This window comes from Drosophila grimshawi, unplaced genomic scaffold (genome assembly GCF_018153295.1).
Source record: "Drosophila grimshawi isolate 15287-2541.00 unplaced genomic scaffold, ASM1815329v1 contig_1369, whole genome shotgun sequence".
Classification (NCBI taxonomy): Eukaryota; Metazoa; Arthropoda; class Insecta; order Diptera; family Drosophilidae; genus Drosophila; species Drosophila grimshawi.
The window spans coordinates 5,525,655-5,551,766 of record NW_025062891.1 but is presented as its reverse complement, the minus strand read 5'-3'; the positions used below and the strand labels follow the sequence as shown (position 1 = coordinate 5,551,766).

Genomic DNA, 26,112 nt, shown 5'->3' with positions numbered 1-26,112 from the left:
CCTAACCAGCAAATTTCCATTCCCATTCCTATTCCCAGCACCTGTCCCCTTGGCTGTTGGGTGATAACATCTAGAGTGGATCTTCTACAATTTTTTACTTAACTGTTTGCTGCCTCGTTCCACTCTCCCACTCTCCCACTCCACCACTCCACCACCCCACCACTCTGCATCTCTCCTATTATCCCACTCTCCCAATCTCTTCCTCTCTCTTAATGGCAGTGGCTGCATTGCTAATCAATAGCTTATCGCTATTAATCTCGGGCTTCGATTTACCTTTGGCAGCAACTTTGCTACTCGTTTTGTAGTGGACAGCCAGAGAACGGAGCAACGGAGCCAAAAGATGCTTCCCCGTCTGCTGCTGCTGGCCTGGTCAATTCATTAAACATCCAATTGCTGTCGCCTGTTTGTAAATGTTTGCTGCTTAAAATCTCTTACACGGCCATTAACTTAATTGGCAGCGTGGGTCAATTTAACTGATTCGTTTGGGTCAACTTCTTAAGAGCCAGATTGCAAGCAAGGAATTTCACTAAAGTGCAGGCTTTTAAGTAAAGTGCATCAGATGTCAATAATGGTTATTAGGTATTAAAAAGAATACAGCCAATGAATTATATATATTACAAAATAGGTTCTTCTGATTTTTGAGCCCTCACAAATTATCAACTTGTTAGCAACTTACTTTAGTTTCTACAGAGCTACATGATTACTTTCTAAAATATGCTTATCATCATTTAAATATGGATATATATTCCCTTAAATATTCTCAATAAATTGCCGATTGCTGGAAAAAAGTAATGTTTTCTTAACAGTCAGTCAAATTGCACTAAAGATATATTTAACACTCTTTTTTGCATATATATTTTCTGTAGGAACATTCCATGAAGTACTTGCCAAGGTTGAATATTTTATATTTCAGAAACGAAACCAGCAAAGCCCATTAAAGTCCTCATATTGAATCAGAATTCTGTATTTCTTCAGTAGAACTAACATTATTAATCATAACATAAAGGTCAATCAAAAATTCTCTAACAAACTAAATTTAATATTCTATTCCAATTTATTATTTCCTTAAGATAAATAAACTTTGCATTCCTTTACTTTTTTCTCTGCTCCCATTTGACTAAAATGGAACTCACTGCAGCTTTTAAGATTGCAAATGTATAAGTTGAAAATGTAAATCTTTATTTTATTCCACACCCATTTAAGTGGAAAATAAATTTCCCTTTGAGATTGTAATTGAGAACAGGATGCTCGCATTTAATGTGAATGAGCCTCGCTTTTTTTTTTGCTGTTGTTGTCAACATGTTGCTTGTAATTGATATGCAGATAAACTGGAGAATTTACTAGCCAGAGACAGGGGCAGTTGACATGACTCCATACAGTTGAATATGGGGTACTCTATACTCTGATCTAGTGATGGCCATCAATTTGCGCAATGTATGCGCCCTGTAGGTCAAGTGATCTCGTGCGATTGCAACGGTAAAAATGCTAGACATATTTATGAGGCCGCCGCGCCCAGAACCAGATGCAGTCAGTAAGATGGCGACGGGATGGGAGGTAGGGTGGGCAAGTGGGTTTCTAGCAGAGTTAACATGAGCCTGCCGGGCGGCAATCGCATCGTCGTCTGCGTCGACGTCGTCGCCAGCGGTTGGCGCGTGGGCAGCGCTGTCGCCTGAAGTGGATTTTCTGTTCAACAAGTAGTTTATGATGTTTTTGTCAATTCATGGCAAAATTAATGACGCTGCAGAAACGCAGCACGCACATCGGAGTTGTACCTGTAGCCGGAGTCGATAAGCAAAAGGGGATCTGCCTGTGCCTCTGTCTGAGCCTCTGCCTGAGCCTCTGCCAGTGCCTGTGCTCCAGCCTGGGTTAGGCGTTAAAAATTGTTGCCTATAAAGCATTATAGAACTGCAAAGGAGGACTTGCCCACTGCAACCTCCACCCCACTTCTGCCAACCTCCCTTTCCATCCCCTGATATGGATGCTGTCTAGCTGAGGCTGCATTTAAAAAATACCATTAGTCACATTTGTGGGGCACAGTCGCAGTTGCCGTAGTTGCCGCAGTTGCCGCAGTCGCTTGTTGCCATGACTTGTAATTATACTCTGACATCCACAAAACGGAAAAGATTATCCACTTTTGTATTATCTATTTGAGCGAGAAGTTCAAAACTTGCAATTAATTTAAATAAAATTAAATTAAATGTATCTTTTCAGACAATTTTACAAGATTTTTCCGATACTCATCATGTCATTCCGATCAGGTCATTCTATTTTCTTACAGCCTATATACTTATACTTATATTTTAGTTACAATGATCGACTTTTAACATTTAAAAGGAGATCGGTTATAAATTAGAATAAACTCAAAATTGCGCACAGTCTTAAGAAATAGAAATTATTAATAATCTTTCTTAAATCATGCGAAAATTCCTTGTCAACTAGCCACAGTTCTAGAGGCATAATGTTATAATAAATACGACACTTTTCGATCAGAACTGTGCCGTTTTTAAGCTGCTAACAGAGTATTGCACAGTCGTTTACGGGCAACTGCAATGTTCTTTATTACTTGTTTTTTTCTTCTCGTTGGTCGAGAGGTAACTGCAACTTGTTTAAGAGGCCCGCGGGGCGGCCATGTATTTGGCTGTGTGGCAAACACAAATATTTCTATTGCCGTTAATGGCGTTAATAATTTTGCGCTGCGACGAGGGGCAGCAATCGACTGAAGAGTGCAGATTGTTGCAGGTAGCAAGTGACTGGTACTTAGCTGCAGCTGCTCCTCCTTGAAGCCCCAGCCCCAACTCGGGTAGGTGGGGATTAGCAACGCCTGTCATGTTGGAGATGACGTTACATAGCTGCGAGTGACAGGCGGCAAAAAGCATCAACGAAATAAATATGAAAATGCAAATGTGAAATTAATTGAAAAAAATAAATGAGGCAGAAAAATGCAAGTGGGCTGCCGCAAAACTCGAGTGCTGCCGCAACTGGAGTACTGTGTAATATAGTGGAGCAGCTGCTCTACAAGAGCGCCAGCAGCAAATGCAGTATCCGATTTCGGCCTGGTAGCCAGTCGCTTGTCAGTGCAGGTAATACGATGCCACCAGTGGCAGCCAAAGTCACCAAGTCGACCAGTCAGGCAGAGGCGGCCATAAGCACATGTTCAACAAGAGATCTAACAGAATCCCAAATGCTGACGACGCACCTGAGCAGCGGAGAACTTGAGCTAGGGGATTATCACCAGCTGTTGGCAGCATCCTAGCAACATCTAGCAACTGAAAACCCGATCCCAAATCCCATAAAATCTAAGCACTTGTTCAACTCACTTGCAGATACAGTTAGAAGATTATTTCAGCGTCGAGAAGCACTAAAAAGGAAAATTCTTTAAATATTATGTTTTTGATGAATGCCAGTTAATTATAGGCTATTATTATGGAAAGTTTATATTGTCAGAAAATGTTTTGCAGTCATGGAAAGAGTTGTGTTTGGACATACAAAACCTGTTGCCTTTTTTGCTTTAGAGTCGAGAGACACTCAGCAGAAAAATTCTATTAAAATCTATACCAATTGAAATAGGTAATTGCAATCATTGATGGATGAGGTTTGTAAATGACATAGTCGTTGAGTGATTAAATCAAAATATTTAATCAGGTTGTGAAAACCCAGGAATGGATGCTGCCGTGTTTTAGCTAAAGACTGTTTTTAACAGATAATTAATAATTATTCCGATAAGTCTCTTTTCAATCTTGCTTAAGCAATAAGTCAAGCTGAAGGACAGAAAAACTATTACCTTAAAGACAGAAAAGCGGAAAAAATAAAAGTATTCACTTTGGCATTTGAGCAGAGTTTCGCCTTTTTTGGATGTGCATTTCGGATACTTCTGGCAAACACGATACACAAAAATATAAAAAGAGATAATCACAGCAAAAACGAGATCTTTGAGATCCAGTTGAATAGATTTTTTTACTATTTCCAAATGTATCTATCTCAATTTGTTTTGCAGTTGTATGCCGGCACTCTTCTAATCATTACTCTAACTAAGAGTATCTATCAACATCCATCTTCGCACAATTTTATTTGCGAGCAGCATTCGTAAACGTTTTTCATCGGCTCGCAAAAACGCGCAACTTGTCGTTAATTTCGCAGCAGCATTTGGCTTTTATATGGACGCCATTTTGAAGCGGTTTTTGCGACAGCAACTGCCTCTAATAAACACGCCCACTCTGTCAACTGACACCTGTGCGTGTGTATGCCACTGTGCGTGTGTGTGTGTGTGTGTTGTGGTTGTAATGTACAATTATAAAATTGGAAGAAAAAAAAATACCAAAAACGAGAATCAAAATAAAATCACGCATACGCAAAGTTGGCCCCCGAAGCGAGTGAGTGAGGCAGCTAAATTGAAGCTGCTGTGTGTGCGAGTGTGTGTGCCAGTACGTGTGTGTGTGTATGTGTGTGTGTGTTTGTGAATGCGTAGTGAATGGCTGAGCGAGCACACTTGTTGTTGTATTTGATTTGAGTTTTGATTTTTGCTTTTTATTTTGTATGTTTAAGTCGCGTAATCGCAATCACAAAATGCCAGACTCGTTTTTGACAAACGCTGACAAATTCGGCAAATGGCAAACTACAAACTGCTCAAACCTGCCAAAGGGGTAGCCAACAACACAACTGAGGAGATTAGGGGGAGGGCGGGGTTGCCGCATGCCTACAGGCTCTATTGCCACAATTTATTTGCACATAAAAAATGCAGCGTGTAAACTCCAATTAGACGCTAATTTTACTATACACATAGCATTTAAATAAAATGCAAATGTGCGTGCAGGAAACTGCTGTGAATGTGTGCATAAACCTCTGGTTGTGTGCGTGTGTGTGTGTATGTGTGTTTGGGGCACATTCACTTAGGCTGAGGCTAAGGCTGAGTGAGGCGTGCAAAGTGAACGGCTGCGCCTATTAAAGCAATCAATAAATGGCTGACATGCCCATAGCCAAAAGCCAAAAGCTATGCCACAAGCCGCAACCAATGCGTGCAACTGCCCCCGCAGACCTTGGATTCGTGGCTTAAGATTAGGATGCTGGCAAAGCACACATCAAGACACTCCAAGCCCAGCTGGGCAAGCAATCCTTTCTCATAACTGTAGACCACAAGCTCGTAAGTCACACGTAACCGATTGCGTAATACTCTGTGTCAAGTAACGAGTCGAAACGTGCCTTCTTTATTATGTTGTTAGTGATTTTAAGTCTACGACTGCAAAGTTTGGTATTTTGCTAATTATGAGTATAATTTATATCCGACCTTTGGAGCAGGTGACATGTAATCTGCATTCAAAGTTGGCTACTTCAGCAGTGCGCTCTAATCTGGAGCCCGAAAATAATACAAATCTCTATTCCCAAATCTCCATTCTAGAAGCAAATTCCGACATTCATCAAAACCAGAATGATAATGAGAAGAAATATATAATAATATGATACATATAATATAATCTTGAAGTTAGGTTGCTTTTCTCTCTGAATGATATATAAGTAGATTTGATTGACTCAATCGATGGAAACTATACATCAAATGATTGACGCAGCTATACACAAATATATATTCCCAGTTACAAAACAGACTATAAAAAAAATAAAAAAACAGAATATTTGTAAATTTTGGCTGGGAGGGGGACAACCCGCAGGGTTTGCGTGCCATAGGCACAAATATCATTTGGCAATTATATGCGAGATATATAGTCGTACTCCCAGCAGGCACTGCAAACGCGCCCACTACCATTTGGTAACGGTAATTGGCAATTATGCGACGAATCAAAGCAGCCAAATTTGGCCAAAAGAAAATCAAAATAAACTCAGCGTTTTTATTGCAATTTTGCGAGAGTTTTGCCCCAAGCTAATGTTGTTGTTGTTGCTGCTGTTGCTGTTGTTGTTGCCGCTTTGGCCGTTGTTGTAATGAAGTCATTATAAAATATTGCGTCCAATGCACGCACCAGGTTGATCAGCCAACAACAATTCCGACCAGGCTGAACCAGCCTCTGGCTTGCACGGCATTGGCCATAAATTCTCATTCGCTCGCTTCGTGCCCGCCGCTCAGTTCCAACCTGTCACGACAGCTGGGCCACGTCTAATCTAATCCAATTGCATTTTTTTATTCGTCTTTCTGCGTGTGCGTGTGTGTGTGTGTGTGTGCGTGTGTGTGTGTATGTGTGGAAACTGTGGCAACTGCGACTCCTACTTTATGCCTATACTCTGGCCCCTTGCTCCTTGGGTGCCTTTTTTATTAATGCTAGAAACTCATTAAGCTGACGCTGGGCAGCCCACAAATCCACCTACTTCAGCATACCCAATCCCGAAATTTCCGTTGCCCGTTCACCAGTTACCAGTTGCCAGTTGCCAGTTGCCACTCAGCTGACTGATCGAGGTGTCAGCGTCAGGCCTCTGTGCCAGCCACCGATCATGGTCCCGAAGCTTTATGACTGCACCTGACTCCAACTGACACACACTTTGTTTCAGCTGTCGTCTGGGCGGTCCCCTGTACATGTCCATGCATTTCAATTCGGTCGATTTCCATGGTGGCAACTGCTACTACTGCTACCGTTCCCAAGGGCTTCATTTGGCCAAAGTATCGCGCTGTGCACCCAATTTTTAATCAGCAGCGACAACTGCTCCAAAATGATTAATCATTCGAATAACGTTCAAAAGAAGGCGGTTTCAAGAACAGTGCCAAGCATTGCAAATTATTTAAAAGCGCATATTTGTATAATTTATAAATAAATCAAATTTAAGAACAGAATAAATTAAGCATTAAGCCTGCAACAAGTCAAATGTCTCATTTAGAAAAAATATATTTCGTTTAATTATGATGAATCATTTCTGTTGGGTTTTTAAAGCGGCAAAAAGTGATGCACTAGGTTTGGCGGTTAGACTAAGAAGAATTTAGTCAACGTATTCTTAGTAAAGGTATCGAGCGCAGTATCGATATCTTCTGTTATTAACATTAGTAATCGGAATGTTGTATTGATCTTTTACATATTTTCAACAATTTCAAAGTGAATTACTTGGTTACAATTAGTAATTAAATAAAAACCGTTCTTCTGTAATTAAATGCAGTGTTTGTAAATTTGTAACAAATCTAAATATGGAATTAGCCTAAAGGCTAAAATGTTATTTCCACCATTATTACCAAGCTATGAATTCTAGAAGTCCAAAGAAACTTTCTCAATTGCCACAACTTGCGCTTCCCACGAAGCAATTTTTAATATTCTGCCACATGCCCCAAAGATGTGTCGCTATTTGCTATAAGGGACTAAGTGGAAAGCAACACAATGAAAGAAATGTATGCCACAGTTGGAAAGGAGTTGAATGCCAACTGTGGGAATGAGAAGGTTAGGATAGGTTGGGGCGGTTGCCGGCAGAGCGGAAGAAACCCCTTCCCACTGAACGACTTGGGACATGATTGGCACTTTGTGCCACTTTGTTCACCTCTTTTCGGCATCTGCTCTGCATAACTCGTGTTCAGGCATCCCGAGGATTAGAGTAAAAGTCAAGCTTCAAATTTCTAGCAACTGCTCATTGGACAATTGGATAGGTGGCTCGAAAGTCCAGGAGATGAGCAATAACTGTCTTACTAAGGCTGTTTAATTGTAGAGAGTGTATTGGATCAGCTAATGGCCTTCTAGAATTCAAATCGGTAAGTCTTTGCATTTATATTAACATGATATTTTCTCGTCTTCTTCATGAATTGAACATTCGCCCAGCTCTGTCGTCAAATATTCTACTTAATTATAGTTTGAGCCAGTTCAATCCCTGCCTAAATCCTCTTCTGTTGCAGCTATAATCTTAGCACGAGTGCGCATAGCTACACGGCTTGGAATTAATGGCTGTTGTCAACGGTGCGTATGTTTAATATGGCAATCACTATGGTGAGCCAATTATCTTTTTTATATTCTTAACCCATTTGGAAAATTGATGCAAAGAACTCTAAATCGAAAAGACAGAGACGAAGCATATTGTTCGACTTACCAGAAGACAGTCTATTTTTCTATGCTAGTTATATTTGAAGTAGGAATTTAGTTAGACACAACTAGAGTAAATAATCTATTCACAACATTTATCCGTCTTTACGATCGATGCAAAATAGATTTCTTTTAAGAACCAGTTTTTTGTTTTTGCATACAAAATAAATATATAAATCGTTTCACTATAGCATAAAGCTTTATATTAATCTTGACGAAGGTGAACAAACAAACAAAGACAAACTCAATTGTTGGCATATCTAGTGGATATATTTAAGCTTGATATAAGTATGAATATCAATAAATATTTTGCATTGCTCTACTCACAACCATTAGGGAAAATCAGGCTGATCTCAATTCGTTAACTTTAATTGGCTGCAAGGGTATTTGGCATTCTGTAAGCCCAATGAGAAATCTTTTTTGTTGTTCAATATAATTACATACATTGGATACTCCTACAGCAGGCTCTCTAGCTGGGCGAAGTCTGATCCACACGCCTGCCACTAAACAGGCAGAATCTGTAAACAGTTCACGTAGCTCATTGAGGTGACTTTTTGTGCAGCTGCTGTTGCAGTTGAAGCTGAAGCTGGTTAACCAGATAGCCAATGGGCGGCACTTGCACACGCACACAACCACACACACACACATAGCATATATATATGTATATATATATATATATATATCTATATAGATCTGTAGTATATAGAGATCTAGAGTATGCACTTTTTGCGCGCCTCAAAAATTGTTATTGCACATTTAAAGGCGTCATTATTAGCGCTACATGGAGGCACTAATAATTGTTTGCATTTCAAATAGAAGCGCCTCACTAATTGGGCCTAGAAGTGGGTCTTAAAGCAGTTGTTGTTGTTGTCGTTGTTTTTGTTTTTGTTGCCGTTGCCGTTGTTGGGGCAAAGCTTTTGGAGTTTTGTTATCACATAAATTGTGCGCACAAATCTTGATCTGCAAATCATTTTCGACAACTTTACGAGTGCGTGAATATCGTGAATAAATGCGCCTGAAGTAAATCTCTGAATGACCATAGACACACATATACAAATGTCCGTTAGTTTTTTTGGTTCGTTATCTGTTGCTTAGATCTGCGTCCATGTTGCAGCCGCACATTTTGTTGGCCACATTTCCTGTCTTGTCTTTTTCTGTTTTTCGGCTTTTTTTTTTTTTTGGGCCAGCTTTTAAGCATGGCATCACTTTAGCAGCACCTACAAAATATTGAATTATTTACGCAGCCAACTAAAGCTGACATTTAATTTAAGTGCCAACACCAGGACCAGACTCTGAGAGCACCAAGTGCGCTTTGCCCAAGAACTGTCTATGTATCAAAATTTATACCCGCCGCTGGCAGCTAATGAAATTTATGCATTTATGCCAACTTGCTTAATGCTGAGATGCGGAGATGCCGTTGCCGTCGCCGTCGCCGTCACCATCACCGTCACCGTCGCCGCCGACGCTATGATCCATGTTAATGTCCATCAAGTAATGTTGGCCCGGCCTGACTAGCCTGGCTGTCAATTCGATTGTTGGACATGTCCATGTTGTTGCATTAGCTGCTGCATTGCACTGCATTGCGTTGAGATCAATTTGCAATTAGCCGCACTCGCAACGGATATGGTTAGCGAATGGGATGTATGAGATGAACGAACAGTTCGATTCGGTTCGGTTCGGTTCGATTTGGTTCAGTTCGGTTCCTGTGGATGCCCTGCGCGCTATCGCGACACTTGCCAGCTGCGTTGCCAGCCGTTTCCCGTGAGAAATTTCAATTATTTTAATTAGCGTTGCAATCCGCGCGGCTGCTTTATTAGGCGACGACGACAACAACAACAACAACAACTACAACTTGGATGATGACAACGACAACGACAACGTTGAAGGCGATGTTAGCGCGTCTGCGTCTGCGCAGAGTCTGAGTCTTGTTGCCGTTGTTGCTGCGCGGCTAAGCGCCTTTGAGCCAATTTCCGCTGCGCCGCACGCAGCGTCGCAGTCGGCGTCGCTGCTCGCTTGGAATGCGAATGTTGGTTGATAGCAGTGTCAGAACAGGATTCTGGAAAATAGTCGTCGTTGTCGTCGTCGACGTCGTCGTCATCGTCATCGTCATCGTCGTCGTCGTCGTCGTCGTTGCCGCCGCCGTCTAATGACATGTTTTGGATAATGATGACGGCAACGATTGTGGCAAGTCTGCCAGTGCCAGGCATGTGGCGATGATAAAGTCTCGAACTTAATTTAAATTGATGACACTGCGCACTCAGCACACTCAGCTCGGGCCATTTGGAAAATCGTTTCTTAACTTGGCGAGCAAATCAATCTGCATGCCAAAGCAGTTAGAGTCGAGTGCTATCTGTGTCAAGACACTGGACCACCCGGTAGATACCGAGATACCTTGAATAATAATGTATTTATGTATATACAGTGAAAACACAACTAATGCACAGCATTCTTGGTTAATTATAGTCTTCTATAGTTGATTAATTTTTTATAGTACCACTTTGATTATTTACTTTTCCACAGAAAATTAAGTTAATTAAGAGGATGCTCTTTTGACCCGAAGCGAACAAAATACAAAAATAAAATTATTTCTTGAGCGACCAAATATATTGTTCGATTTAAAAAATTATACATGTATTCTAAAAATATAAAATATATATTATAAATACTAAAAGAGGGAAAAGGACTCTTTCAGACTTTAGATTTGGACAAAGTTCAGCATCATTTTTGATTCCTTCAACATTTTTCTCAGGCAGCAAAAATAATAAAGTCCGCTCAAGGGAGCCAACACTGTATAATCCTGTGTGTTTGTGTGTGTGTGTGTAGCTGGCAAAACAATTCCAGGTGCTCTGTAATTGGTCGCTGCGGTGTCAATTGCAGCGTCAGCGCCGGAGCTCAATTACAGACTGCCTACGCCGCCTGATGCCTGATGCCTGCCGTCTGCCGCAGCTGTGCAGCAGTGCAGCAGTAGCAGTGGCAGCAGCTCTTCAGCTTTGGGACACAGCTCCCCTGGGGGCCGACAATGTGACTTGCTGCAGTGCAGCGCCCGCTGTGCGCGGGAATGCCAATTTCAGCAATTAACAACAATGGCCATAAATGCGTGAAACGCATAAGCTGACAGAGGGAAAGAGACAGAGAGAGAGAGAGAGAGAGAGAGGGGAGAGAAATAGAGAGCACAACAGAGAGCGGATGCAGCTGCTGATGAAAAGCTTTAGATAGAGAGGCTTACACATTCAGCAAGCGGATTATTAAACGCCAAACAGCAACTGGTGTTCGGGACAGGCTTAACTGCTGACACGATCTTGAATTTGAATCTGGGCCCATGCTCAATTCCAACGCCGCCATTTTGTGGCGGTTACAAAAAGTAAGCGGTAGCTACTACATAAATATATATTTATATATATATATATATATATATACAAATAAATACATATATATGCACTAGTACAATTCGCAGATTGTGGCGACCAGTGACCGAGGCAAAGGCCAATGGCTCACATTAATCAACATATCATATTGGCCACTGTTTGTGTAGAGGCACCGTATAATTATTAGGGTAAATAAATAATAATCATTATTGACGTAAACAGCTCAACTATGCAATGCCCCACGTAATTTGTAGTATGAAACAAATAAATTGTTTACTTATTGCCACTAAATTCTGAAGAAATATTTAAACTGTTTTATTCCAAAATTAAACCAAAAGTTATAATATTTCCCTGAAATATGAAATTAGCATGGCTTATTAAAGCCTAAATTAATTTCTTTCAAGTGAAGTTTCTTCATTGTTGAACCTAGCCAAGTCTTGATTAAACACCTGATACAGTTATCAACAATTTAAACATGCTAACAGATGTAAAATCACACCGTTATCTGTATAAATTTAATTTACATTCCAATTGATAACAGCGCCACAAAGAGATGTTTGATGATATCAGTTCCCTATTATTTTCCCAGTTCCTCAATAAGATCCAAATGAGCATGCAAAGTAAGTAATAATTGATTATGGCTTTCAAGATTGTACAATTCTAATTACGTTTTCGGATGAAGATCTTTCTGTTTCTCATTATACAATATCTGTGTGCTTAATATGTGTTGAATTGGCTGACGTGGAAATGCTATATACCCTATGCAGCGGAGAAACAATAACTGGGTATAGCCACCATAAATTGGTCCACAAATCTTTTTCTGTTTGCCCTTTGGCTAAAAGTGAAACTGAGACTACATTTTTGGCTTCTACTCCACGTTTATTCAAGGCACTGCAATCGAGATTCAAGTTCAATGACTCGATACAAAAAATTAAAAAAACAATGCTGAAACATTGTTAAAAGTATCTAAAAAAAAACCAAAAATAGTTGTGAATGGTAGCTGATATAAAGGTGTATGATCTGATGTTTTGGCCTTGATTGAGATTGAGTTTGGCCCAAGCTTGGGCAAATGAACTATTTAACACTATTTTAATGTTAGCTGTCAGTGGATTGATTGGCTTGAAGTGAGCTTTGTGCGTTTGATAAGACCGAAAACAACGGCAATAACAACGGTCAGCCAGTCAGCAAGCCAGCCAGTCATTTCCTGGCCAACGTCTCGACCCGCTGGCATTGGCCCTGCATAAGACCAATGTGTGTACAATACTGTTGTACCACATAGACAAGAGTCAAACAAAGAGCAGTAGCAAAAAAATAAAGTACAATTTGATAGAGATCCAAGCATTTCGTGAAAATGTGCTACAAATGCAGTCAGAGCAGAATTCGGAAAGAGACACGTTCGGCACAAATACAAGTTTAATTATTACACAACACGGGCATTGAAATTAAAAAATTGAAGACGTACAGAAAGCGCTGCTCTGCACCTGAAGAGTACAATAATAAGAACAACAGACAGACAGACAGACTCGAATTACCTGCACCTTATCAAATAAAATACACAAAGCGACGCATGAATCACACAAATTAGAATATCTATCGAGCAGCGAGCAGACTGTGACTTGCTGAATCACAAAAAGTCCAGATCTGCCCACGGATCGAAATATGCCTGAAAATGATATGGCCGTTGGTGTATTTGAGTACATTTATTTATGACAGCCTTTAAGATTCCATTCTGGCTACTAATTCAAATTCTTCAAAATTAAAGCGATTTTAGCACGTCGAAAACTCAGCCAAAACGCGTTCCAAGCCAGATCCCCACAACAACATCCACAGCAACAGCAACAACAACAGCAAAAACAGTGCGAAGCCGAGCCGAGGGCCGCCGCACGTCGCGTCGCATTGGGGGGCTGCGATTCGTGTTGCGGGCTTTCGCTTTCAGTTGCTGCTCGTTGCTGCGTCCGATTGGTGTTGCCTTAGTTCGCTGTCCGCTGTTCGCCGTTCGATTGTTCGCCGTTCGCCGTTCGCTTGTTCGCCGCGTCGTTCCTCTGTGTGCCCTGCTGTTAACGGTTAACGTTCTGTTCTGTTCTGTTCGTTGCATTCGCCAAAAGCCAACGGTAAAACGCTAAATCGTATATCGATAAGTCGATAAAGTGCAACGATTGGGAAAATGTGTCAATAATTGTGCCTGTCTCTGTGTCTGCCAGTCTGTGAGTGCTTGGCGCCAAAATCAAAATGGATAACGATTCGCATGCGCAAGACAATCATCGTGGCTCTGTGTCCTCCAGCAAATCACTGGAAATACCCGTAACACCCTCGCGCTCACCCAAAAAGGTTTCCTTCTCCGACGAGCTACCCAGCAGCAGCAGCAGAAGCAGCAGCAGCGCCAGCATTAGCGTCGTCCAAACGGAGCCGAGCGGCGTCAGTCAAGTGCTCCATCAGGCCGTTCAATATCTGGAGCGTTTGCACGGTGCACGCAACTATGCCACGGAGGAAGCACCAATTATCGAGCAGCTGCCACCTGCCGCTGTGCTTGATCTGGATAATGAATCCTTTGTGCAGCTGGAGTCGCAACATACGCTGAGCACGGTCGCCACCTCACCGAGCATTCTGATAGCTGAACCAAGTGACGTTGGTTACGGCAAGCAGGAAGTGCCATATGAGCCGCCGCAATCGAATTTGTACATGGAGCGATACAAGCTTAATTTAGATAAAAACTGCAGCTCCATGGAGCTGGAGGCGCGACGGGAGAAACAGCGCTGGCTATTGATATCTGAATGCAGTGCCCGCTTCGGTGAGGGGAAACACACACGTGAGGCATTTCGCAAGCTATTTCTAGACGAGGTAGGAGAAGATTACAATGCAGCAGCTGCATTAATTGCCAAAAATACGAAATAACAAATGAACTTAAGTATACAACGTGAACCGAGACTGTCATCGGGAATGAAACTCTCCAATGACCGCAACCTATATATGACCTTGTGCTACATATTTTGTGGTCCTTTACCTGATGCCAAAATAATAAACTGGTTTTTTTTATTTTTATTTTTATTTTTTGGTTTTTTGATTTATACTGTTTGTTGTTTTTGTGGTGCTCTCCCTCTCTTTCACTCTTTCACTGTCTCGATCGGTTTTGCGTTGAGCTTTGAATATCGTTTTTGTTTACGGGCACCAAGAAAGCTGTCCAACCAGTCGCTGGCCCAAGCTAACATGCTCATCCATTAAATATGCACATTTTTCATCGGGCTGGGCAGTACCTATCTCGTCCGATCCCATCTGCCAGTTCGTCGACTGAGACCAATGCAAACAACAAAGATAAAGAGGCAAACAACAAATAGATGCTTCTATGTGCAGACAATATCGTGAGATTGAATGTCATTAAGATATTAATAAGCATTTAATTAATGCATGAAAAAAAATTGCAGATTGTCTAACACCAAACGGGAATTAATCAGCTTTGATAATTTTGTTGTTTTTGTTGATGTTGATGTTGTTATTGTTGTTGTTGTTGTTGTTGTTCTCTCATCCCACTGCTGCGTATAAATCTCCCAGCTGTGTTTAGCGTATTGTAAACAAATGTTTAAATAAACACTGGTTGTACTGATCAGTGTAGTAATAAATTAATTGGCGCACATATAAATTGTATTTCTTTAAAACTTGTTCATTTAATTACAGGAATTTCAGCAGAAACTTTTTCAGCTCTTCGATCTTGAGAGAAATGGATACTTGTTGCAAGATCGCTGGATCGAACATCTTAAGGGGCGACTCACGTAAGTAAAGGATAGACATTGTATGTACAGTAGACACTCGAAAATGGGAACTCGGTGAAAGTTATATCGTATTTTTGTTACTTGTAATTTTTTAATTACTTATTGTTTTTAAACATTTTTTATTACATTCGCAATTACAATAAAATAAAAACAGTTTTTAAACATATTTTTTTATTATTTTAACTCCCTTGAACAAAAAACACTTTATTTTAACTAAGCAATTATTTTAAATTTAAATTTTGAAAGAATATTTTTCTTCTTCTTTCTTCACAATGATTTCATTTATATTTTGAGGCATAATTCTTATTTTCATTTCCTGATTAATTATTTGTAATATTTCTAAAAAATGGGTTGCTTATAACGAGTAACCACTGTATTTACACGTACATTTATGAAGCTTCAGCTTTTTTTTGCTCTCGTTTTTTTTGCCGTCTCTTCATTTGCCTTTTTAAAGCGGTGCCAAAACAATTAGCCCGCTGCCAGTAAAAAAGCTGTCTCAGTCTCCAAACCGATCCCAAGTTCGCACTCTCTCCCTGTTTCACACACACACAGCAAACACTCACAGCACACACACACACACCACAAGCACGCACACCCCGTTAGCAGTGCCCTGTTCCAGGCTCTGTGGCATTCCTGCTGCGCCAGTTGTGCGGCTACCAAGCAGCGAATGCCAGCGCTGCACTTTGCACGCCAACGGCGATGCCATCGCCAAATGGTGATGCTATCTGTGTTGTATGTTAACATATACAACAGCTAACATAGTCTGCATGCCCCTCTGCCCGCTGGCCCGACACTCTGGCAGCGACTGTCACTGGCCGCCTGTCGTAATGAAGTCATTCAAATACAAATATAGCGTGTCGGGCGCGGGAGGCTGGAGCTGCAGCTGCAGCTGTAGTTGTAACTGTTGCTGAAGCTGAAGCTGGAGCAGTGCTTACCACGACTGGTGGTGCATTGTGGTGCTTGTTACCGGTAATGGCAATCGTAATGTTAATACTCTTAGCTCTTGGTCTTTTCTTTTTCTTGGCTTCAACCTTTTATTTTTGCTGCAGCGACGATCGCCAAATGGATTTTGCCGAGCAAATCGAATCGGTGGCCTATGTCATCTGTGGCGAGAAGAGCCAAGTGAGCTTTAAGAATTTCCGCGATATCTGGCATACGCGAGGCGTAAGTAACAAAGCCCAATTTTCTAAGGGGCTATTGAGTTATATATCAAGCTATTCGCAGATTTTGGATAAGCTTTATCGTTTAATTGACATCGATGGCACCAATCTAATCTCAACGAATCAGGTCATGGAATTTATATCGCATCTAACCAACTCTAGGTAAGTTTCAACTTTTCCTATTCGCTATATATTTGCACAGATATTAGGTGTTATAAGAGTTAGAGTTCTTAAATTCAAGAGCCTTTTAAATGTATATCAAAATATCATCCGACTTTGATAAGTTTCAGATTTTAGAGCAACAACATTCCAATCTCGAGCCTTAGTTTACACAATAATCTTTATTTTAAATTGCAGACCTCGCACGGGCTTTGACAAGAGCTCCCTGGCTCGCTTGGAGCAGCTATTCCGCAACACTGTGGGCAACGAGCAGGAGATACGACGCGAGGAGTTCCAAAAAATTGTGACCTCCAAGAATGTAGGACATCTAATCAATTCAATTGCCAACAAAATATATTTTGTAATTTCTTTATCACTTGGCAGCCTTTCTTTACGGAGCGTGTATTTCAAATATTCGACAAGGATAATTCTGGCTCAATATCGCTGCAGGAGTTTATCGATGCCATACATCAGTTCTCAGGACAATCGGCTGATGATAAGATACGTTTTCTGTTCAAGGTCTACGATATTGATGGTGCGTCCTCATCCCTCCAGAATATCCTTTACTAATTTAATCCGTATTCCCCAGGGGATGGTCTTATACAGCACAAGGAGCTGCACGATGTGATATATCATTGCATTAAGGAGAACGGCATGGAGTTCTCCGAGGATCAGATTGAGGATCTAACCAGCGCAATGTTCGAGGATGCCGATCCACACAACAGCGGCGAGATCACCTATGAAGCCCTCAAGAATCAGCTGCACAAACACGGCGGTCTGCTCGAGAATTTAAGCATTACGTAGGTGATCGTTAAAAGGTTATTTTATATTGGAATGCCCTTAATAGTTTTACTTACACAGCATTGATCGCTGGTTGGTGCCCATTTCGGAGGAGCCATCGGCAAGCCACAAAAAGTCGAGACTGTGGAACACTATACCTCACCAGCTGACGCTGGCCTACATGAAGAACAACCAGGTCTTTGTCACATATCTGTTCTTCTACATTGCCGTCAATCTGTGCCTCTTCATCTCCCGTGCCATACAATATCGCGCCAGCAATGGCTTTGTGATTATTGCCAGAGCCTGCGGTGAGTACTTAACGAATGCCTCTGCAACATTTAAATATTTAAATTTAAATTAACATTTAAATAACAATTCTGCTGTTATCATCAAGCAGTGTGTAAAAATTCCACAAATAAGTCCATTACAAGTTTTCCTTAAGATTTTCGAACTATTTCAAATCATCTTAAAACTATATTTTTAATAGCTTCGAAAATATTCCTAAAAATATATTTTTTTACTACATCCAGCTTCCATTTAACTTAACTTTAATCAATATATTGAAATAAAAATGAAATTTAAATAAACATCTAAAAGTAAGTTAAAAAAATCCATGCAAAATCTTGTAAAAACTTCTCCTTTCTTCTTTCTAATTTCAGGACAATGTCTGAACTTTAATTGTGCATGGGTGCTGGTGTTGATGCTTCGTCACTCACTGACTTATTTACGCTCGAGAGGCTTATCCTCCTTTCTGCCCCTGGATCATCATGTCTATCTGCACAAGCTGACGGGCATCACCATTTCCGTATTTAGTTTGGTTCACACGATCATGCATCTTTTTAACTTTTCGATAATTGTGATCAACGATCCGAAGATCAATGCAGGACACTTCACCATTGGAGAGTGGCTACTGACGGATCGGCCGGGTTTGTTTGGACTGATACCGGGCTGTGCGAATCCCACGGGAGTTGCTCTTCTAGCCATTTTGATGGTCATGTTTATCTGCTCGCAACCGTTTGTGCGGCGCAAGGGCAGCTTCGAGGTCTTCTACTGGACACATCTGCTCTATGTGCCCTTCTGGATACTCACACTGTTCCACGGGCCCAACTTCTGGAAGTGGTTCATGTTGCCGGGACTGGTGTACATTGTGGAGCGTGTTCTGCGCTTCGTTTGGATGCGCGGTGAACACGGCAAGACGTATATTAGCTCCGGCCTGCTGCTGCCCTCCAAGGTCATCCATCTGGTGATCAAGCGACCCTTTAACTTTAACTTTCGTCCCGGCGACTATGTTTTTGTGAACATACCAGCGATAGCCAACTACGAGTGGCATCCATTCACCATCAGCTCGGCACCAGAGCAGGAGGATTACATGTGGCTCCACATACGCACCGTGGGCGAATGGACGAATCGACTATATCGATACTTTGAGCGTGAGCAGCAGAAGCTGCACAAGGGCGACGTGAATCAGCACATGCATGCCATTCCAACGCCCAGTTTTATGCTGTTGAATGAGGCACGCAATCCGGCGCTGGCCGAGATGACCCGTCTCCCGCCAACGGTCGAGACGACGCCCCAAACAGACTTCCTGGCACGCAACATGACCAGCCCAAGCGAACAGGCGCCACCGGAACGACCTCCGCGACATCATCGCAAACTGGTGGCGACTGCCAACACGGATGCGCCCACATCGACGACGGGCGTGAATCGCATCCGCAGCATTAAGAAAACGCTGCAGCGCACCTTCTCCCGCAAGGAGGCCGTCGAGCCGAAGAGCAAGCTCAGTCGCCAGCCCATGGGCATGGCCAATGGCGCTTTTATGGCGGATAACGAGCGCGACATCTTAAGGCTTGGAGCCACACAGAGGCCGCTGGAGAAGAGCATCTCGCTGCCGGACATCAGCATGAAGAGCAAGAAGCGCAGTCGTCTCAAGGCGTAAGTATTTCTGTGTGAAATAAGTTGATAAAGTAAGCAGATATTAATATTGGTATTGAGCAGCAGCAGCAGCAATAGATAATTACAAATTTATTTAGATTTTATTCATTCTCTGTTTTCTTTGTAGTCTTCGCGCTTTGGGTCGCTCCGAGTCGGAACGCGCCTTTGATGAGAAACGGATGCGTCGTGCTCGGAACAGCAGCGTTGGCTTGGCCTATCTAAGTCCGCAGAACAAATCGCTGGCGCAGAGTTTTCGCTATATGCGCAACAAGCCAACCATTATTGCCTTCAAAACGCCCAGCTTGGAGCTGAGCGAGTCGCAACTGCTGACGACGACGGCGGCGCCGGGGACGACGGGGTCGGAGAGCAACGGTGGCGCCTATGAAGTCAGCGCTGTGGAGCAGGGGCGTCTGGCCCGCGCGGAGAGTGGAGCAGACCGGTTGCAGCTGACACGTCTCAGTGTGACCACAGATGATAAGCCGCTGGAGGTATAGCACTTAGAAACTAATGAACTAACCTTAACTTAACTTAAGTTGAAGTCTAAGTCTAATCCAAATCCTCCTAATACATTGTTCTCCAAGGATAATGCACACACGGGCACGGGCAGCAGAAAGTCACGATTGCGTCGTCCCACATTTCTGCGCACGTTGTCCACATCCCTAACAAATCGGGGCACGGGCGGCGGCGGTGGCGGTGGCAGCTCCACAACTAACAGCAGTAGCAAGGTCACACTCGATGCGGGCGTCATGGAGGTCAGGGTTACACCAACACACATACAAAGTTCTCCTTCCCGATCCCAACTAACAATCCAGACTAATGAAATCTTTGTGTACAGATCTTCATCGATGGTCCATATGGTGCACCATCGAGCCACATCTTTGGCGCTCAGCATGCGGTGCTCATTGGCACTGGGATTGGGGTGACGCCCTTTGCCTCCATATTGCAGTCGATCATGCATCGGTATTGGAAGGCAAGGCACAGCTGCCCGCGGTGCCAGTTCGAGTGGTCCAGCGAGATACCCAAGTCTGTGATGAATCTGCGCAAGGTGGACTTTTTCTGGATCAATCGTGATCAGCGCTCCTTTGAGTGGTTTGTCAATCTGCTTTCACAGCTCGAGATCGAGCAGGCGGAACTGGGCGGCGCCATGGAGCGGTAAGTTGAAGCACAAAATATCTGAGCCCAACTAATGGATTCTGTTTCCTCCTTATGCAGTTTTCTGGACATGCACATGTACATTACAAGCGCACTGCAGCGCACCGATATGAAGGCAGTGGGTCTCCAATTGGCGCTGGATCTGCTGCACGAGAAGGTAATGAAAGCATTCACAGACTAGTTAAGAATCCGCGGAATATATCCATTGTTTCCAACAGGGCAAACGTGATCTAATCACTGGCCTGAAGACCCGCACCAATGCGGGTAGACCAAACTGGGACAAGGTCTTCAAGCAGCTGCAGGCACAGCAGAAGGGCAAGGTGACCGTCTTCTATTGTGGACCACCGCAGCTGGCCAAGACGCTGCGGGTCAAGTGCGATCAGTATGGATTCGCCTTTCGTAAGGAGTGCTTTTGAGTTAGCCATTCTCATGCTCATTCTCATACTATATATTTGTATCCATCTAAAGTCCTCTCATTCATGTCAATCAAATAGGTTTTGGGTTTCTTTTATTTAATTAAGTTTTCGATTTCTATTTATTCGTCATGTGTTTTGTTGCCTCATCTGCTATGCGTGTGTCGCCAAGCTTGTAAATATCAATACGTATATGCATTATAATAAAAATTGTTACTATATCTGTGGTTCTGGTTTCGTACAACTGGCTATTAATGTGCCTCATGTGATGTGATGTGGGTAAAGACAACTGAATGCTTTCTAAGGTTTAGCATAGAAAAAACTAGTGTGTTTTATTCTAAATGTTCTTGCAGACATAAATCTAAAAACTTTTAACTTAATCCTATGGCAGCTGTAAAATATAAAGTCGACCAAAGTAGACCTTTTACCAACCAATATTAAGATATCTTGATATATGTTTTCTTCATGCAAAACTCGAATTTTAATCGATCGGTTATAAAACAGCTAAATGATAAAGTAGTCCGATTTTGTCAAGCCTCTGTGAATTTGATCAAGATTATTTCAGAAACAGTTTTTCATATAGCAGCATATTTTTTTGATATAGGCATCTTGAACGGGCAAGTCCGACTTATTATTATTATTACTGTTAGCCTCTGCAAAGAACAGGATGCTGATGTTATGTTCTCGCTTATGTGCCGTCCAATCAATATTATTATTTATTTCCAGTCATGAATTTTGAATTCTTAATGCACCTTTGCAGGTGGCTCCGAGTTTTACATCTGATGCGATTTCTAAGCGCCTGGCTACGTCACGTCCTTATTTTGATATTGACATAAGTTACAAACGCTAACACACTCTCACACACAGAAACACACATACACACACACACACACACACACAGAGACAGACGGACATAAATAAATGTAATAGCAAGAATTGGTTTCACGTAATCTCAATGCTTTAACCAGGTGCTAAAGTTCATATTGCTTGGCCTCGACTTGCGCTCAATGGTGACTGTCTCGTCGTCAATGTTGTCCACGTTGTAGAATTCGCGCAGCTCCGCAATGGCCGTCTCCTCGATTTGGGTGTGCACCAGCGACTTGTTGCGCATTCGCTCGTAGGACTCGCGTTGACGCCGCTCATCGGCCAGGATCTTGGAGAAACTGTTGGCCTGATCGGCGCTAATGGCTGTCGTCGCCTGTGCCTGCGTTTGTCCACGCATCATATTGGCAAAAGAGGTGGGGTCCGAGATGCTGCCGGTGGCAGGCGGTGAGCTAAAAGGCTCCGCATATGTTGTGGGCGAACTGTGGGCTGTCACGCCCCAAGCATTGGGCACTACCAGGGGCGTGCTGTTCAACTCCAAGGGTGCGGAGTTATTGGCGCGCCAACTATGCGACTCGGAGGAGAGACGTTTGCGCTGCTTCTGCGAGAGCTTCTGTGACTGTGGCACAAGATTGCTTAAATCTAAATTGTAGCTTTTGCTTAGTGGTGTGCTGCACTCGGTGGGACTGGTTGGTGGCAGTGGTGGCGTTGTCTCCTTAATGGGAGTACGCTCTGTAAAAGAGCGTGGCGACAGCACGTTTAGCTCTGGGGATGGCTGCTCCTCCTGTTTGAGCACATTGTTAACTTTTAATGCCGTCTCGGCTAGCTTGCGCTTCTGCTCCTTTTTATCGACGACTCGCGACCAGTTCTTAGCCTCATTTGGCGAACTGCCCTGAGCAGCAGTTGCCGGATCAACTGATGGTTCGCTAATGCTTATCGAACGCATCATGCTCGATATTGCCTGCTGCTCATAATGCCGTGCATCCTGCTTATTGTGCAGCTCCTTTTGCTTGTGCTTGGCAGCCTCCTTTAGCTTGGCATCCTATAAGTAAGACAAAATATAAATTATAAATGCTATATAAATATACGTTTATAAAAATGTTAGGATGATTGCTCGATAAAAGGATCATTTAGATAGATAAGAAAATAGTATAAAAATTGATTGTAGATTCAAAACATTAAAAAAGTTCTAAGCCGAGCAATCACTATATAATTATATACATATATATATAGAAGTAGAAATAGATTAGATTAACCAACCGCGCCCATGCGATAATCCAAATCGACTTCGCAGCCGTCGACAAAGCTGAACAAGAGCTCATCCTCAATGGCCTCGGAGAAGGGCGTTATCTGTCGGTAATCAAACACCGATTGAAACATCTTTCTATAATGCTCATTAAGGTGCTTTAAGGTGCCCGCTTCACACTGCTCGATGCTGCGATAGCTGAGCACACGCGCCAGATTCTGGCAAATGAAATCCAGGCAGCCCTGCTGCAACAGCTTGCAGTTGTACATGACAGCAAAGTCGAGCATCTCGCCGCATTTGCGTATGCTAATCTTGTCCAGTATTAAGGATTCACATACGTTCTGCAGCGACTCAATAAAATATTGATCGCATAGCGTAATCATATTGTACAGGAACGTTTCCGTATAGTTTTGTTTGCAAAATGCCTCCGTGTCCAGGCTATACAGATAATCGAGCACTGGCTCCATATACTCAGCTGGCACTCCGTCAAAAGTGACGGTGGTGCGCTCGGCCCAGGAGTGCATGAACATCATCTCAAAGTATTCGAGACGCGCCACCAAAATGCATTTGTGCGCCTCCAGCACTTCACCATCCTCGCAAACGATGCGCACATCGCAGAGTTCAGGATAGTCCGAGCGATGCAGTCGATTAAATCGTTGTCTTCCAGGCAGTGGCAACTGTTGTTCGGTGATATAGCTGCAATATGAGTTATTTAAATAGATAAAGTTTAGATAAAATGCCAATGGGAACTCACTTTTGCACATATTTGGCCAGATCGTGCAGCTGAAACTTTTGCAGGTGTGTGTGAAACATTTCGCAGACGCGACTACGCTTCTGGGGATTCTTGGGACCGAGACTTTGCTGCATGCAATCGATATCTGATGGAAGAAGATTACAGAAGAGATAGAAGGTACAACTCAGAAACTACTTACCATCCTCTGTGGGCCAGTAGTTGGTGTAGATGTGCTTGAGGACCAGCTCAAACATTTTTCCCGTCAAATTCTCAAAATTCAGATAGATATCTTTGTCTAGATAAAGGCGCACTAGTTCGCGCAGTCCGGCTGCCCGATTGAAGATGATAAACTTGTGCGCCGCAAAGATCTCGCCATCCACATGGAAGATTATATCGTGCACGGCGTCCGCGTCGCTGGTGTCGTGGTAGAGTTTCTTAAAACTGTGCTCCCTGCGCGGCAGTGTTGGCTTACGAAAGTACTTCATGTGCGACTCCTGGAGCACGGCAAACGAAGCGAAGCTCTCATCGCAAACAATGTCCACGGCTCGATCAATATTGGGCACACGCTGCAGATCGATGCGTACGTAATGCTCTCGCGAGATTTCGGTGCGATTTTGATCGTTATTCTGCCAGATGTCCACGTTGGCCTTGGGCTTATCCTGCGCACCTCCAGCTGGCAACGCCAGCTGATTGCACTTGCCGCGATAGACGCAGCCATCCATGGAGAGCACCAGCACCTGGTTGCATTTGTAGAGGATGCGCTTGATCTCCGGCATGCGTATGGGCGCAAAGTTGCATCTGCAGCAGATGAGAATAATAAGTGACAAAATCTAGTAGTTAACAATTTTCTGCTTGCCTGTAGAACTGCTGTGTATTCTCGTACCAGAGAAATACCACATTTGTTTCGGTTAGCATCATTAGTTTGAGAGCAGCTGCCGAGCCTTTTGCAGAGTTCTTCAGATTGCCGCCCATCACCGCAATGCTCTTGAGATCCTCATAGCTGCACGATAGGTAAATTGATTTGGGATTACACACACACAGATCTATGCCCAACTCACTTGGGCGTCTTTATGGTTCGGGGCCTGTCCGCGTAGAAGAGCAGTATGAGCTTCTCTTCGGTATAGACCACGGTGGCTGCATTGTTGGCCTCCACAAAGCGGATGTGTGTGCGCTCCGCCAGCTTCATCTGTAACAAATGGCGACTTTAGTCGAACTGGAAAGTTATCGATTGGAAATTTAACTTGCCTGTGTGGGTGACACAATTGTCTTGGTATTGGCGCTGATGCCAAACTGTCCCTGATTGGCACCCCACACATAAATGCATTTGGAGCTGTAGGCAATGGAGTGCTGATCGCAGGCAATCACCCGCAGCAGACCAGTGGCGTTCTTGTCGCGCAACGAGACCACTTCCTTGAAAGTGGTCAACTGCTCGCCCGCATCCCGTACGCCCAGCTGCTGATTGTCGTTGACGCCGCAGGCAAAGACGAGCGAGCGATTGGTGAGGACCAGCGAATGCTGCCGAGACACACTGATGCAGATGATGCGCTCATCAGATTGCTTCAGTGGCACCTTCACGCGCTTCGGTGCCGGCAGACTGTTCTCCACACCGATACCGAGCCGACCGCCCTTGCCATGTCCCACGGCATACAGGTGGCCCTTCTTGTCGCAGAAGAGACTGTGATAGGCGCCCAGGGCAACGTGCTCGATCCAAATATTCGACTTGCGAAAGAAATCCACCGCCTGCGGTGCATTCGTATTCTGTTCATTGCCAATGCCCAGATTATAATTCTTATTCGAGCCCCAAACGAGTGTCTCATTTCTGTAGGAGTAAGAGGTGAACGGGATTAGGAACTTATTAACGAGGATTACAGTAGTCGGCTCATTATAAAACAAAATTGTATAAAAAGTTCACCCTTGGAAATTTCGACAATATTACATTTTTTATAATTAGTTACTCACTGCGAGTCAGAGCTGGGATCCAGGTCACACTTCCTGCAAATGGCCTGCAACGGACAGCGGGTGTCCTCATCCAGCAGCTCCAGGCTGGCGCCATAGCGCAACAATAGCACGGCACAATCAATGCAGCCATAATACAGAGCCCGGTGCAACGGACTGCTGCCCGATTCGTAGTCGCGCTCGTTGACGTTGGCGCCGTGGTTCAAGAGCCATTCGAGTATTTTATAGCGGGCGACAGATGCGCTCATGTGGACGGCGGAGCGACCCAGATAATCATGAATATTGCTAAAATTGGCACACGATTTTGCAACGAAAGCCGCCAAGTGTTGATCGTCAATAGAACGTTTTGTGAGCGCCGCAGTAATGCAATTGCCGTGCTGGCGACGACGGCACTTGGCGGTGCAGTCATAATCCTGGTTTTTTAGAGCTGACATGCGGAGATAATTTATAAATATCGCCTGAAGTTTGTCCTTTTCACGTGGATTATTGTTGTTATTGCAGCAATTGTTTTTGTGATGATGCGCCAACAAAGTATCGATACTTTGTATGCAACCAGAGCTAGTTTCAAAATAAACCAAGTGCTTGCCCCTATGCAATGCTTCTAACTAAAGAAAATTAAATATTAAGGAAAACATAATC

At 43.2% G+C, this 26,112-nt stretch overlaps 2 protein-coding genes across 2 annotated transcripts; one reads left to right on the top strand and one right to left on the bottom strand.

Annotated features, from left to right (window-relative positions):
* Positions 1-13,350: 13,350 nt before the first annotated feature.
* On the top strand, positions 13,351-20,939 carry LOC6560684 (NADPH oxidase 5). Its single transcript, XM_001987513.3, has 14 exons — positions 13,351-14,194; positions 15,026-15,120; positions 16,170-16,284; positions 16,345-16,442; positions 16,638-16,758; positions 16,824-16,974; positions 17,029-17,239; positions 17,301-17,527; positions 17,879-19,151; positions 19,279-19,639; positions 19,733-19,903; positions 19,987-20,303; positions 20,364-20,460; positions 20,522-20,939. The coding sequence occupies exons 1-14, from the start codon at positions 13,586-13,588 to the stop codon at positions 20,717-20,719; spliced, it is 4,044 nt and encodes a 1,347-aa protein (XP_001987549.2). The 5' UTR covers positions 13,351-13,585; the 3' UTR covers positions 20,720-20,939.
* On the bottom strand, positions 20,777-26,051 carry LOC6560683 (inhibitor of Bruton tyrosine kinase). Its single transcript, XM_032734081.2, has 8 exons — positions 25,477-26,051; positions 24,763-25,336; positions 24,576-24,703; positions 24,374-24,517; positions 23,717-24,315; positions 23,539-23,662; positions 22,799-23,480; positions 20,777-22,580 (listed from the first exon to the last, which is right to left on the bottom strand). The coding sequence occupies exons 1-8, from the start codon at positions 25,905-25,907 to the stop codon at positions 21,669-21,671; spliced, it is 3,594 nt and encodes a 1,197-aa protein (XP_032589972.1). The 5' UTR covers positions 25,908-26,051; the 3' UTR covers positions 20,777-21,668.
* Between the last annotated feature and the right edge of the window lie 61 nt (positions 26,052-26,112).

Excerpts from the sequence above, each read along its gene's own strand:
- LOC6560684 (XM_001987513.3), top strand. The coding sequence starts at position 13,586 with ATGGATAACGATTCGCATGCGCAAGACAATCATCGTGGCTCTGTGTCC. Across the intron at positions 15,121-16,169 it reads CATCTTAAGGGGCGACTCAC|CGACGATCGCCAAATGGATT; the intron begins GTAAGTAAAGGA and ends TTTTTGCTGCAG. Across the intron at positions 16,285-16,344 it reads ATATCTGGCATACGCGAGGC|ATTTTGGATAAGCTTTATCG; the intron begins GTAAGTAACAAA and ends AGCTATTCGCAG.
- LOC6560683 (XM_032734081.2), bottom strand. The coding sequence starts at position 25,907 with ATGTCAGCTCTAAAAAACCAGGATTATGACTGCACCGCCAAGTGCCGT. Across the intron at positions 24,704-24,762 it reads CAATTGTGTCACCCACACAG|ATGAAGCTGGCGGAGCGCAC; the intron begins GCAAGTTAAATT and ends CATTTGTTACAG. Across the intron at positions 24,518-24,575 it reads CGAACCATAAAGACGCCCAA|CTATGAGGATCTCAAGAGCA; the intron begins GTGAGTTGGGCA and ends CCTATCGTGCAG.